The 14,377-nt window shown below is 33.8% G+C and overlaps 3 protein-coding genes across 3 annotated transcripts; 1 reads left to right on the forward strand and 2 right to left on the reverse strand.

Moving 5' to 3' along the window:
* Positions 1-1,238: 1,238 nt before the first annotated feature.
* LOC142626707 (uncharacterized) lies at positions 1,239-2,134 on the reverse strand. Its single transcript, XM_075800418.1, has 2 exons — positions 1,542-2,134; positions 1,239-1,421 (listed from the first exon to the last, which is right to left on the reverse strand). Exons 1-2 carry the CDS (start codon positions 2,023-2,025, stop codon positions 1,342-1,344), a joined length of 564 nt encoding a protein of 187 aa, XP_075656533.1. The 5' UTR covers positions 2,026-2,134; the 3' UTR covers positions 1,239-1,341.
* Positions 2,135-6,085: 3,951 nt separating this feature from the next.
* On the forward strand, positions 6,086-8,650 carry LOC142629743 (receptor-like protein kinase ANXUR2). Its single transcript, XM_075803781.1, has one exon. It carries the CDS (start codon positions 6,086-6,088, stop codon positions 8,648-8,650), a length of 2,565 nt encoding a protein of 854 aa, XP_075659896.1.
* A 4,507-nt stretch (positions 8,651-13,157) lies between these two features.
* On the reverse strand, positions 13,158-13,580 carry LOC142628599 (protein SRC2 homolog). Its single transcript, XM_075802664.1, has one exon. It carries the CDS (start codon positions 13,578-13,580, stop codon positions 13,158-13,160), a length of 423 nt encoding a protein of 140 aa, XP_075658779.1.
* Positions 13,581-14,377: the final 797 nt, after the last annotated feature.

A 14,377-nucleotide genomic window follows, 5' to 3' on the forward strand; every position in this document is an offset into this window, starting at 1 on the left:
ACTACCAGTTCTACTACATGAACTTTATAAACTGGTGTGGTAGTAAATGTACTTAATTGATAAGTTTCATTCACCTTCTAACTAAATTTTGAATTGCCTCTTTCTAATTAGTAACACATCAAAAATATTACCATATAATTATATAACTCATTTTAAAAAGTGGAGAAACACCGTGTAACCCACATTTTTGAGAGTGCATTGCAAATGTTAGTTTCTAACAAGACCGAAAGCAAGAACCTAGAAAAGGTGTTGAATCGGTTCAGAAAAAACAAATAACAAAAAAGAGTTTTTGAAATGCTCCCGTGATTCTAGATTGGTGTTGACAACCATTTTCCTATTATAGGAAAATTATGTCATAAGGAGTAGAATATTCGCATAGAAGATATAAACTTCTGGAACGGTGAAGACCAAGAAATGAAACTTTCATTTTTCCATCTTAGCCTAGCTTCCATCGTTCCATGCAACTCCAAGAGTGAGACCAGCACAAGCACTTCAAGCTAGCTCCACCATTAATACAGTGCCACAATCATTCCTTTCCCTGCCAATTACAATATGTTTCTTTTTAATTGTAAATTCTTCACCAGAAACATACTACTAGTACACAATTTCTCCATCAACTTGATATTTATAAAGAATTGAATCTATATCAGGAACATGGAATTTGACAAACTATTACTTTCTAACTAAATAAAAAAGAATGATGCATAGCACTTGGGGATTTAAGGAAAGAATTGTCTGACTCAAGGACAAGCCAGCTTGACCGTATTGAATTGCTATATGGGAAGAATTAATTCTCTGTAATTACTTTAAAGGAGGAGAACCCAAGTGAAGTAATGAACTTTTCAATAAGTCACAATCTTAGCATATTCTAAGCAAGAGGCTGGAAATTCAAATTCATCTATTCATTTTATGTAAACATTGCAATCAAAATTACATGACTTCAGCTGGTGTATTTCCAATACCAAGCCAAGTCTATATGACACAAGATTGTTTACACAAATATACATATATATATAAATTTATATATATATGTGCCAAAAGAAACTTTGAAAAGAGTAAAAAGAGAAGGAAAAAAAAGAAGAAAAAAGAAGTGGGTAAAATCATAATCTTCTAAGCAAAGTGGGCTGATCAGATCAATGCCAATGGACTTCTTTGGCCCCTATAATTGCAGTCCCCGGAATTAAGCTGCACCATCTTTTTGTTGGCAGTAGTAGAAGCAGTCATACAGTTAAAGAAAACCCCAATTAAGTTTAAGCAACTTCCCTCTCTGCCCTTTTATGTGTGTGTTTTCCTTTCTGTCTCAGTGTAGTATTCTTTGTCTGTACAAGGCCATCCAACTCTTCAAAAAGACTGCATCACAGAACAAGCAACGGCTTGAGCCCAATGCCTCAACTTGGTCTTAACTTGTTGAGGATCATCCCCTGCAAGTCATGAAAAAATAAAAATATTACCAAAAACTTGGTACACTAATATGTTTGTATTGATATGGAAATTTTTCTTAAAATCATTATTTAGTATTGGTTTGAATGTAGAAACTTTACCTGGATTGCAGATCTTCCATGCGTCAGATTCACTCTTCGGGCTCTCAAAAGATGAAGAACGGACATCGAGTGAAGATGATGAACCACCAGGCGTTGAGACAGGACTTGTTGAAAACTGTCGATTCACTGCAAAATAAAGGTCGAGAGCAGGCAAAGTGTTGCACAATGTCTGACCATCTTCCTCATTGAATCCGAACCCGAGCTCTATGCTTCCTTTGAGCTCGTTCAAGTCCTCATCGGTGAGGTCCTCAGAATCTTGATTAATGCCATTCTTTTTACGCTCTTGTCTAATAATTTGGCGACGTCTCTTCTCCCACGCAATGTCACGCGGGGTCTCACACATAGATAATTGTTTCGACAAGCATCTGCGGTTCTTCCAAGGTGGAGGTGCTAATGGCATGTGTTGAAGCTCCTCTTCTGACTCATACAATGATGGTGATGATGATGAAGATGACATTCTAGCCAAACGTCGCTCGCCCTGCATTTTTAATATATGTGTATATATTAAATGAAGTGCGATCTTTTTCTTTGTTTTCCCCTTCTTTCTTTTCTTGTTGCCTAAGAATGAGAGCAATGCTGCACAAATGATTGATCAAGTGGCTGCGGCAGCGACTGGAGCCGCCCCCGTCAGCCTGGGGTCTGCTTTTTGAGGTGTAAGATGGGGGTGGGGGGGTGCGTCACCTGAACGCAAAAGTATTGAATCCAAGAAAAGAATTTGATTATTGACAGACGTCACCGGCCCAACCGGCTCAACCGAGGATGTGTTGCAAAGGGTTTTAATGCTTGTGAAAGTCGAAATAGATGGGTAAAAGGGGCTTCTGTCACACCATTCATTGAGTCCTCTCTTGGTGTCTTACATGCCATTCATTTGTAACTGTCTAGCTGCAATGCCTGAGTTAATTTTAGGGGGTAAGTAGTCAATTTTTAGGGGTATTTGTGCTGTTTGTTTGGGAGGTTTACCTGCATTCCAGTAACTTAATCCTAAAACAAGAGCAACTGCTATAGAATCCGATTTTCATGTGCTAAGTACATTCCAATCCGATTTTCATGGGATACAAAGAGGAATCGTTATAGAAGTTGAGGTGACAGTTATTATGCCATATGTCATTTCTGTTGTGTGACACAAATAGCCCAGCAGCTAACCATCATGTCTCCTTATTAAATACAAGACAAGAATACTGTACAAGTACATTCCAAGTAGCAAAGCTCTATTGTTCTTTTGGCTAAATTAAGGACATTTTGTTGCGAATCTTGTGATGCAGAACTCATGAAAAAACAAAATATTAACAATCAGAATCATTTGGATTCATAGAAATGTAGAAAGTTCAGTAAGTATTACTATCATTAATGAAGGAATTTAGCCCAGCGCATATTTGTTCATGCCATATTGGTAGCGAGAGTGGTTGGGTGTTTTGAGATTAAGGATATTCTTTCATAATAAAAATTTTCTATCTCATTTTTTGTATTTCAACTTGCTACATATTCTTTTTTTCTTTCCTTATAAAATCACTAAACTTTAAATAGGAAAAAAAAAATTCAAACACATAAAAAATTATGATTGATGGAATATAAAGCAAATAATAATAATAATAATAATAAGATAGAGGATTTTCATTCTTTATTTTATAAGTAAGAAACCATAACAATCATTAATAATTTGATTTGCAATTTGAGTACGTAGTATGAAAGCTTTTAGAAATCATATAAGTAATTCTTCCCCTAACTTATAATGTGATAAAAAAATATTATAGAATGTTATTTGATACAAACTATATTTATCTTATAGTAAAATGAAAATGTTTTACAATTGCATAATGACAATAATTAAAGTTAATGTTAAGAATTTGTTAAAATATCTAAATAAAATAAAATTATATTCTTAGGATATAAGAGATGATAATGTTTTTGGAGTATTTAAAAACTAATGTTAGGAGAGAATAGAAATCCTTTGTTGTACTTTGAGTGTTCCAATTTATGCTCCAAACAATCATAATATGCCATGTACTTGAATTTTTTTCCCATTTTAAATTTTGGTTAATTTTATAAGAAAATAAAAAATGGATATGTGTAAGGTTATGTCTAGTGTAGTATTGTGGAACACTTAAAATAGGATAAAAATGATTTTTATTCCTTAGGAAACCATAAATTTATTGACATCAACAATATTATTCACTAACTACGATCACCTACCATGTAGTAAGTGCCATATTTCGTCTTTAATCACCAACTTCTATAACAAATGTTTCCGCTTCAATACATTGAACAGTAAAACTTACGTATATTTCCTTTTGTATTGTCTTAAACTCTCCAATCAAATTCAATCATGTGATTTTGAAAGTTGTAATTGTACACTAGGTGTATATATAGGCCAATAAATCAATAAGCCGCATGATTGTGCTGCATTGGCCAATAAACCCTATGATAAATTTAATAGAGGAACCTAGGATACAAGAACTAAAAGATTGTACCAAAGTTTTGCCTTTAGGGAAAAAGATTTAGAAGGGAATAATTACATCCATTGTGAGTGTAGTATATTTATTTATTTTTTTTTTTATAAAAAAAAGCTCATTATAACAATTACCATTGTAGGATTTTTAATTTATTATGCCAGGCCTAAGGTTAATAAGAAGAATTCTCTAGGTAAAAGAGCGCTCATTGATAGTTAGGTATACAGTTCTATTTTGCCTTGCTGGTGCATTAATGGTGTGATTTAGGAGTTCACACAGCATGCTATATCCTGGATGTCTTGGGCTTTAGTTTTTTAGCTTACTTTCACTTGGTGTTTTGGCTGACCCTTAACACTCCTTTGAGAGGATGAAATGAAATAAAATGAAATGAATAATTTTAGAATATTGCTTCTATTTGGTGTTTTAATGGAGAAAATAAAAATATCATTCCCTTATTTGGAAGTCAAAGTGGAAGTGAATATAATGAGTAAAAATGAACATTCCTCTCTAATCTCTCAAATGCTCAATCATTCACCCTAAAATTGGGAGGAATCCAAGGGAATATAATTTAGATTAATGATGAAACTTCCAAAAGATCCCTATCTATTCGGCGATTTATTTTAAAATAGAGGTTTATTAGTAATATTCTCAGAAAATGATTTCATTAATTTCTTTTTATGCTACTCCCAAATAAGGTTACTTACCTTACCTACATTCATTTCCATTATTTTATTTAAAAAAATTCAAACAAAATTACTTAATTTCATTCTTTTCCATTACTTTAAAACATTTCATTTCATTCTATTACTTTCCATTGTATTATGATTTAGTAATTTCATTTCTTGATGAACTCCCAAATGAAGTGTAAAGGGTTAGACTTTAACATTTTGAAGGTTTTGTGCTTTGATTTCTTTGAGAGTTGAGATTCATCTGTAAAACATTTTTTGTCCTTCAAATGACTTCTCTACCAAATAACAATGTTGTCAAATTCTTCAACAATTTATTAAAATTTTTTGTTCACCGAGAACTATAAGACATTTCATTTCATTCTGTTACTTTCCATTGTTTTATGATTTAATAATTTCATTCTTTGATGAACTCCCAAATGAAGTGTAAAGGGTTAGACTTTAATATTTTGAAGGTTTTGTGCTTTGATTTCTTTGAGAGTTGAGATTCATCTGTAAAACATTTTTTGTCCTTCAAATTTGACTTCTCTACCAAATAACGATGTTATCAAATTCTTCAACAATTTATTAAATATATATTTTTTTCACCGAGAACTATAAGGTTAGTATTAGCATATCATATTCATTAAATAATTAATAACGTGTAATAATGTTGTTAGTACTTTATAGTTCAACTTATCACCTTATTTCTGGTAACTTTATATTTTTCAACACATTTCAATCTTACAATTTCTTTTAGAAAAGATGAAAGACAATTTCATTTGAGAAAAATTAACAGATTATGTGCATCATAAGAAAACTTAAGAAACAATTGATATGGGATTTGAAATCCACGAAATCCTACATAAAAGAGGTTTCTTCAGCTACCTTATTTCAGTGGCTCCCTTGAAAACCCTTTTAACAAACTTATTATGCAAACATAAGCCCTCCAATCTCCATATTCTGTGGAGAGCAATACTAAACATAGCATGTTGTTTTACTTCTAATAGGAATTCAAACTTTGTTTCTAACGAATGCAACCTGTAGATTCACGATTCTTGCTCTCTATCATTGGTTTTGAACTACCTCTGAATCTCAAATAATTACACGTTACTTTGGACCAACCCCTAAAATGGAAAACATAACAAATGACAAAAAGAATGTTCCCATAATACTATAGAACGATAAAAGTTTACCTTTTCTTCTTGCCTGGTTTTGTCCCTGAAATCCAGGTAAGTCTGCAAATGAATGAGCCTCCATGGTTAGAGATGGTTTAAACTATTTGTGCCATTCATATCACAAGGGAAAATCCAAGAAGCTGTGTTGTTTTTCGGCGTACAGGAAAACTTTTTCCTCTCCTTTCTCGATCAGCCTACATTGTTTTCCTGTACGCCCAAGCGCGTGCAATCAATCTTTTTCTCTCTTCAAAACCATGCACACCAACAAGCAAATTTTGTTTTTCCTTGTTTTTATATCTTTCCTCTTGAATGCCCTTCATGCATGGGGTGCTCAGTCGGACTCATTAGTCCTGAGTTGTGGCTTGGCAGATGGTGGCACAGACATGTATGGTAGGAAATGGGCACCAGATTCCAAGTACCTTAATGGAAGCAATTCAATTACCATTAGAGCCGGATTCCAAGACCCTTCACTTCTCTCTGAGATTCCATACATGACAGCCAGAATTTTCACATCCGAGGCAACATACAAGTTCCAAGTGAAAACCGACAAGCGTTATTGGCTTAGGCTCCATTTTTATCCATCTGCTTATGGCAACTTCAATCCTGCAGACTCCTATTTCTCAGTGACCGTGAATGGCCTCACGCTCTTGAAGAATTTCAGTGCTTCAATTACTTGCGAGGCTCTTTCACAAGCTTACATTGTTAGAGAATACTCCCTGGCGCCATTGGATTCAAAGACTTTGACAGTAATCTTTAAGCCTTCTAGTTCTTTTGCTTTTGTCAATGGCATTGAGGTGATTGAAATGCCAGACTTATTTGACTCGGCAAAAATGGTAGGGACCTCTGACCAAATTGATGTCAAGGGTGTCCATTCGCAGACAATGTATAGACTGAATGTTGCTGGACAGTTCATTCCTCCAACCAATGACTCTGGTCTTACCCGGACTTGGTATGATGACTTGCCTTATCTAAATGGTGCTCAATTGGGAACAACCAATGCAATTAGCCAAAATGTTAAAATCCAGTATAAAAGCATGCCGGCATATGTGGCTCCTGTAGAGGTTTACAGCTCCTCAAGATCAATGGGTGTAAATAAGGCAATCAATGAGGGTTTCAATCTCACATGGGTGTTCCAGGTTGATCCGAATTCTACCTATCTTCTGAGGTTTCATTTCTGTGACTTTTACTATAGCAAACCCAATCAGCTGGTGTTTTCCATCTTTGTCAACAATCAAACAGCAGAGGCTACAGCAGACGTGATCGGGTGGAGTGGGGGGAAGGCAGTGCCAACATACCAAGATTACATGACATATTTCACAGATGCCTCGGGAGATCAGAAGCTTTGGGTGGCTTTGCATCCCACAGACGAAACACGGCCTGAGTACTTTGATGTAATAATCAACGGACTAGAGATATTCAAGCTCAGTGACACGACTGGAAACTTGGCAGGCCCCAATCCAAAGCCTTCACCTATGCTTCTCCAGTATGAGGCAGTGGAAAAGTCCTCTTTCAAGAAATCAGATACCAGTAAAGTTAAGGTGATCGGTGGAGCAGTTGGAGGAGCTGCAGCCTTTGGCATTCTGGCTGCACTTGTTTTTGTTGTCTACCAACGAAAGAGACAAATCTATGGAACAGAGTCACAAACTTCTAGCTGGCTACCAATCTATGGAAACTCGCATACCAGTGGCAGCAAATCAACAATATCAGGGAAGAGTAATGCTAGCAGCAACATCTCAGCATTGGCCCAGGGACTATGCCGCCACTTCTCCTTGGCCGAGATAAAAAAAGTTACTAAGAACTTTGATGAGTCTGTTGTGATTGGGGTTGGAGGCTTTGGGAAGGTTTACAAGGGAGTTATCGATGGAGGGATCACAGTGGCAATCAAGAGGTCAAACCCATCTTCAGAACAAGGAGTTAATGAGTTCCAGACTGAAATTGAGATGCTTTCTAAGCTGAGACATAAGCATTTGGTTTCTTTGATAGGGTTCTGTGAGGAAGGTAACGAGATGTGCTTGGTTTATGACTACATGGCACACGGGACTCTGAGAGATCATGTCTACAAAACCAAACAACCTCTCTCATGGAAGCAAAGGTTGGAGATCTGCATTGGAGCTGCAAGGGGACTTCACTACCTTCACACAGGTGCAAGGTACACCATTATCCATAGAGATGTCAAAACAACAAACATTCTTTTGGATGAGAATTGGGTTGCCAAGGTTTCGGATTTTGGTCTCTCCAAAACGGGTCCAAATATGAATAATGGTCATGTTACTACAGTGGTGAAGGGTAGCTTTGGTTACTTGGATCCTGAATATTTCAGGAGGCAACAGTTGACCGAGAAGTCTGATGTCTACTCATTCGGGGTTGTCCTTTTTGAGGTCTTGTGTGCAAGGCCTGCTCTCAATCCTAGCCTTCCAAAGGAACAGGTTAGTTTGGCAGACTGGGCTTTAAATTGCAAACGGAAAGGAGTTCTCGATGATATTATTGATCCTAATATAAAGGGGAAGATCCATCCAGAATGCTTGAAGAAGTTTGCAGATACAGCTGAGAAGTGCTTGGCTGAGGTTGGATATGAACGCCCTTCTATGGGTGATGTGCTGTGGAACCTTGAGTTTGCTCTCCAATTGCAGGATAACAATGAAGATTCAAACCATTCTTCACAATGCGAGGAAAGCAGCACTTCTGATGAAAGTCCAAAAAACGATACCATGGCAATGCATCGTAAAAACCTGAGTATCGAAAGTGAGCATGAAACAAGTGATGAATCCATAGAAACCAGTGCAATCTTCTCACAGATTGTCAATCCTAAAGGGCGATGAGGAGGCTGTTCTTGATGATTGCTGTGCCACCAGGAAGGGCTTAAATGACAATGGAAGGTCATGGAATTTGAGAAAATAAATTTAGCTTTTGGTTTTACTTCAGAGGGTGATGCTTTGTTTTGTGTTTTGTGTGTTGGGATTCCTTTATTTGTTCCCTTTTAGTATTGTTTGTTGGACAGTCCATAAAATATATAGCAACTTGTACTCTATACAGGGAGTTCAGATTCCGAGTTCACCCTGCCCTACATTCTATATTGATGATTTTTTATAACTATGTACCCAGTTAGCCTTTGTTCTGATATGATTATATAACACTTGTACTATACCGAGAAAGAAACTGAATCATTTTGTTAGATTCTTCATTTTTCACTTCGTTCTTTGTTGGGATGCTTTTTTTATTAGTAAGACCTATCATATATTTCTGTCCAACCTCAAAAATTGAAACGATGGCATGATGCAGCTTTTATGGTTAGCACTTATTGCTTCAACAAAAACCAATTCACTTCTTTGTCTCTCTTTAACTCTTTACTTCTTCGGGCCAAGAAAAAACACATAGAACTCTTTCACTTCCTTTTTCAATTTAAACGCACACTACGGATAAGTAGGGGTGGCAATTCATGCTTCCATGTCGGGTTCGGGTCGTATCGACTCATGAGTATTCGATTATAAAAGTTAACCTTAACTCGACATGTTTATTAACCAAATTATTATGAATTATAAAAAAACCAAACAAATAAATATTTTTAATATAAAATTAAAAAATAACGAGTAACTGTATAATAAATAATCATTTAAAAGTAAAATATTTCTCAATATCATAAAAATCAAACATAATATGTCAAAGAAAATAAATCACAACAACTAATAAGTTTATATATTTAGGGTATGAAGGGTATATTGATAAAATGTCATTTAATTAAACGGGTCAAACAAGTTAAATGAGTTTTATGTGATGGACACTAACCCAACCCGTTTATCAAACGGGTTAGTTGTGTCAACCAGAATATGACACGAACCCATTAAGCCTCAAGCCATAACCTACTAATTTCGTGTTGTGTCGGGTTTGCGGGTCGTGTCCTATTTTGCCACTCCTATGGATAAGCACCTGGCAAAGTGAGACCATGCTTTGCACTGTTACACCTTTATATATCATTACAATAACATTATACTTTCCAAGTAATTCCCGATGAGATCAAAATCATCTTAATTTTTTCTAATTTCACTCATTCTCTTGGCATAACTGATTTGGAGTCCCCCTCAAAAAAAAAAAAAAACTACTGATTCAGGGTGATTTGATAAGATGTCAATGGACAGTGGAGATTGCTCTATTAGGATAGTTATCCAATTCACTTCTTTCTCTCTCTTTAATTCTTCACTTTTTGAACAAAAAAAAAAGGGTAAAACACTATTTTGGTCCCTAAACTTATAAAAATATGTTTTTCATCCCTAAACTTTAAAAAGTTATTTTTTCATAAACTTTGTAAAGAGTTTTTTCAATGGTTTAGAGACAATAAATAAGGATAAAAAAAGAACTTTTAAAAATCTTATAGGGATGAAAAACAAACTTAGTAAAGTGTAAGGACATATATAAATAAAACATTTTCAATAGTTTAGAGATGAAAGATGAACTTTTCAATAGTTTAGGGACGTAAAATGAATTTCTTAAAGTTTAGGATAAAAAACAAACTTTTGGTAAAGTATAGCGACCAAAATAGTATTTTACCCAAAAAAAAGAAAAGAAAAGAAAAAACTCTTTCATTTATCCTTTCAATTTAAATGCACACTACGGTAAGAATTTCTTTTGAAAATTATATATTGATAAATCTTCCTTCTATTGATAGATTGAACATTCCTCTACTGTGGCGTTTGGTACGGAGAATCCACATTACTCCTGGCATCCAGATTCCTAGGAATCACATTCCTAGGAATGTAGCTATTCCTATGTTTGGTTTCATTAGGAGATTCCCAGGAATATGAGATAATAATGTTTGGTGTATTCCTAGGAATCTTAAATGAATTATTTGTTTTTTTCCATTTTGTCCTTAGATTTGAATGTGAAGTACCAAGCCCTTTAAAAAAAAAAAAAATCTTCCTTTAAATAAATCATGAAAAAATATATATAAACTATTAATTAGTCCTATAAAAAAATATTTTACTCTAAATAGATAGATAAAAAACATTATATAAACTATTAATTAGCAACACATTCATTAAAACTGTGATCTAACATTTCAAAATGACAAGAATAATACAAAAATAACTATTAGCAGAGTTATTTATCCTGTTTATGTTGTTTTAGCGGAAAAAGATAAAGACAAGATAGAAGATATTGATAATTTGTTTTATAATTTATCTTAATTGCTTAAATGATAAGAAAAAATGGTTAAAATTGTCAATTTATAAAAAATATAATTTCTTTTAAGCTTGGGAATCTGGATTCCCACATGTTTTAAAAGGAATCCACATTCCTACCGAGAGGGGTTTAAGGATTCCCCTGATATCTGATTCCCTAGCGTAATTTGCAAACAAACATAGGAATCTTTAAACATTCTTAGGAATCCTAAAACATTACCCCATACCAAATGCCACCTACGAGTTCATGGGCAAAAACTCCTTTATCAGTGTCCGTAAATAAATAAATATTGCCGACTCTCTCTCTTTGTTTTTTTTCTTTCATTTTTTTTTTCTAAATTTTATTTGGAGTACTAAAGTTGTGGTTTGTAATGTTTGAGGGAATATAGACTCGGGGAGATTGAAGCTTTGACTTTACTTCTTGTTAGCTCAACAACTTTGGGGGCCTTAGGTAAAAATTTTAAGTGAGATCTTTTTTATATTAAAATATTAATTAAATAAAATTTATTGATTTTTTTTTATTGAAAATCTATTTTTCTTGCTTTCTGAGATGCAAATTACTAATTAAGTTTTTGTATTTAATTTCCTCTAACATTTCTTTTTTAATTGATAATATGACTAATCCACTTAATCTTTTTTGTGACATGATAGACCTTAAATAAGATTTTATTAATTTTAATTTTGAAAAACTTCTTTATGCATATGAAACTGTGATAAATTTTATTAGTAATATTTTATAAGCAATATATGCATTTGGAAAAGAATCTAGCATTTTTAAATAATTAAGTACATTTATTGGAGTATTTTCATCTATTTGCATAACTTCTTTTAAAACTTTTATTTATTTTTTATACAAGATAGAAATTCTACTCTAACCTAATGTAAGTGTATATGTGTGTGAAGCTCCCTCCTGGAGACTTAAATTCTAGACCTTACTCCCCACACCCACAAGCACTTATACTATTATTTAAAACTATTAGTTGTGAAAGTAAATATAAGCCATCAATATCATAATAAATATCATGTTTGAGAAAACTTTTAAGATTAAGAAAATATTTTTTCAAACAAGAGAAATTTTTCTTTAGCCGTGAAACATACACAAAAATTATTGTAATTGATTTGATAAATAATGAATTGATTCGGAGTTTATCCCGTGGCTTTTCCCTTAAAAGAGAGAGGGTTTTCCATATAAATTTTGTGTTCTTGTGTGTGATTGTTGTTTTGGATTGCTAATATTGTTGATAATATTATTTGGAACCCAACACTTTCCACATTGATCCTTGAGTACGTTATTTTAGCTTCCCACATTTTTGTCTCTTTTATCTTATATGGAAAACTTTTTATGGATGAATTGATATACACTACACTCCTACACAATTGGGCAACAAAATTTGTTTATTTCATACTGTTTCCTCCTCTTCCACGAGCGATGAACATATTAGTTTAGCATGCCTTGGGTAGGTTTTGTTTCTTTATCTTTTACGGAAAACTTATATTTTGGGTTTATTTATATACAATACACCCCCTAAGTCCTAAATATTAGCTTAGGCTAGGAAATGATAGACATGCCCACAAAAAAAAAAAAATCATAGGCAACGAGCAATTTAAGTAGCTGGCATATGCATGTACTGATGTACACACATGCTCTCTACAATATTGTAGCAACTTGCCTTTTTCAATAGTTAGATTGATGCATGGAAGCCTATACTGATGTAAGTATATCAACTTGAAAAAGATGCAAGCATGCATAGACAGCATAGTATTGCATGTCTCTTGATATATATATATATCTTTAGTGCCACCCGAAAACAAAGATTTGAAATTTGATCTATATATAATGGCATCAATTTTTTTTTTTTTATTTTTTTGGACTTGAAGATATATGATAGAAAACTTTATTGAAATAAGATCCAAATACATGAGAGTGTGCTCTAGCAAGGATCACTTCACTTGAAATTTTAACTTGGGCAATTTAGTTTAGCTAGTATGATATCAAATCTTCCTAAGCGAAATTAATTGCAAAACTTAAAAAATAAAAAATCAAACCAAACAATCTTATTTGAAATCAAATATATTAGCAATTCCCGACACAATAACATCATTTTCAGTTTAAGGCTGCAGAGACAGGCATGTCGCCACTCTCTATGGTAAACTTTTAATAAAACTTGTACGTAAAATATAGTAACCCTTGGGCTTCTCCAGATGGGGTTATTATGCTGTAACTCACACTTCGTTCATTATTTGATTCAACAAAGCTGTCGAGCAGTTCTTTAATGGGCACTTGGACTTCACCGATATCTTTGTTACCAAATTTTTTATCTGCTTTGAGTTCCACGACGAGGGTGAGGCGGCTCAGCTGGGATGCAAAGGTATTTACGAAGAATTTCATAGGGGAATTCCATTCGGGGTTGCGGCCACGGTCTTTGTCGATGGGTGTAATTTGCATGCAGGTGTTGTCTCTAGTAATATTGTAGTCTTGGATTGAAACTACGGCGTACACCTCCATCTTGAAGAAAAGATTCACGTCTTGCAAGCCCTTCGCTGAGTTGATTGTGATATCCAAAACCTTGCACTCCATCTTGAAGTAGGCGTTTGTGATGAAAGAAATTCAATCTTGTTGCTTGGATGGGAAATGGGTGAGAATTGATTTGTATATATAGAAGAGTTTTGAAGATGAGTTTTTGTTGCGTTAATGCCTTTTTTTTTTTCATAGCTAGGAAGGTAAATCAAATCTTAAATTTGACCTTCATTGTTAGCAATTAAAAAAAATTAATAGTCTCATCATGTGCGTTATGCAGACGCATTCTATGATAAAAATTATTAGTCCTTATCACACGCGCTACACATGCACATGCATTTTACCATTTTATCATGTTGTCACCATATAAATGAATAGTAATAATTTTTTCATTTTAATTGATCATATTGTTTCTAATACTGATTTATATTCTCCTGTAATTATGTATCAAACGTGTAATTTATGGATATCCATAAATTATAAGACTGAAACTATTTGTCCTCTATCATTGTCGCACTAATTCGAGACTCAACTGACAATTCCCCAAAGCCATAATATTATTTTATCCAATTTAGATATGTTTTTTACTTTAAAAATTTTTCTCTCCTCTTCTTGTGTGTGTGTGTGTTAAAAATACTTAGTATTTTTTAAAAAAAATTTAGATATGTTTTCAATTTAATTTAGATATGTTTTCAATTTAATTGTCTTTTAACTTTTCAATTTAGTCGTTTTGTTTACTTCTCTCAAATCTTTTCAATTATTTTAATATGTTTTTTTTTCAAAACAATGTGGTTTTGGTGAAATTAACGGTGGAGATTGGCCAGACAAAAGGTCTAAAATAGAAATGAATTGAAGTT

The sequence above is a fragment of the Castanea sativa genome, chromosome 3, assembly GCF_040712315.1.
Source record: "Castanea sativa cultivar Marrone di Chiusa Pesio chromosome 3, ASM4071231v1".
Taxonomy (NCBI): domain Eukaryota; kingdom Viridiplantae; phylum Streptophyta; class Magnoliopsida; order Fagales; family Fagaceae; genus Castanea; species Castanea sativa.

Bases quoted from the DNA above. Each gene is read 5' to 3' on its own strand.
- LOC142626707 (XM_075800418.1), bottom strand. From the start codon at position 2,025: ATGCAGGGCGAGCGACGTTTGGCTAGAATGTCATCTTCATCATCATCA. The intron at 1,422-1,541 runs GTAAAGTTTCTA...CATGACTTGCAG, and splicing joins ATGGAAGATCTGCAATCCAG to GGGATGATCCTCAACAAGTT.
- LOC142629743 (XM_075803781.1), top strand. From the start codon at position 6,086: ATGCACACCAACAAGCAAATTTTGTTTTTCCTTGTTTTTATATCTTTC.
- LOC142628599 (XM_075802664.1), bottom strand. From the start codon at position 13,580: ATGGAGTGCAAGGTTTTGGATATCACAATCAACTCAGCGAAGGGCTTG.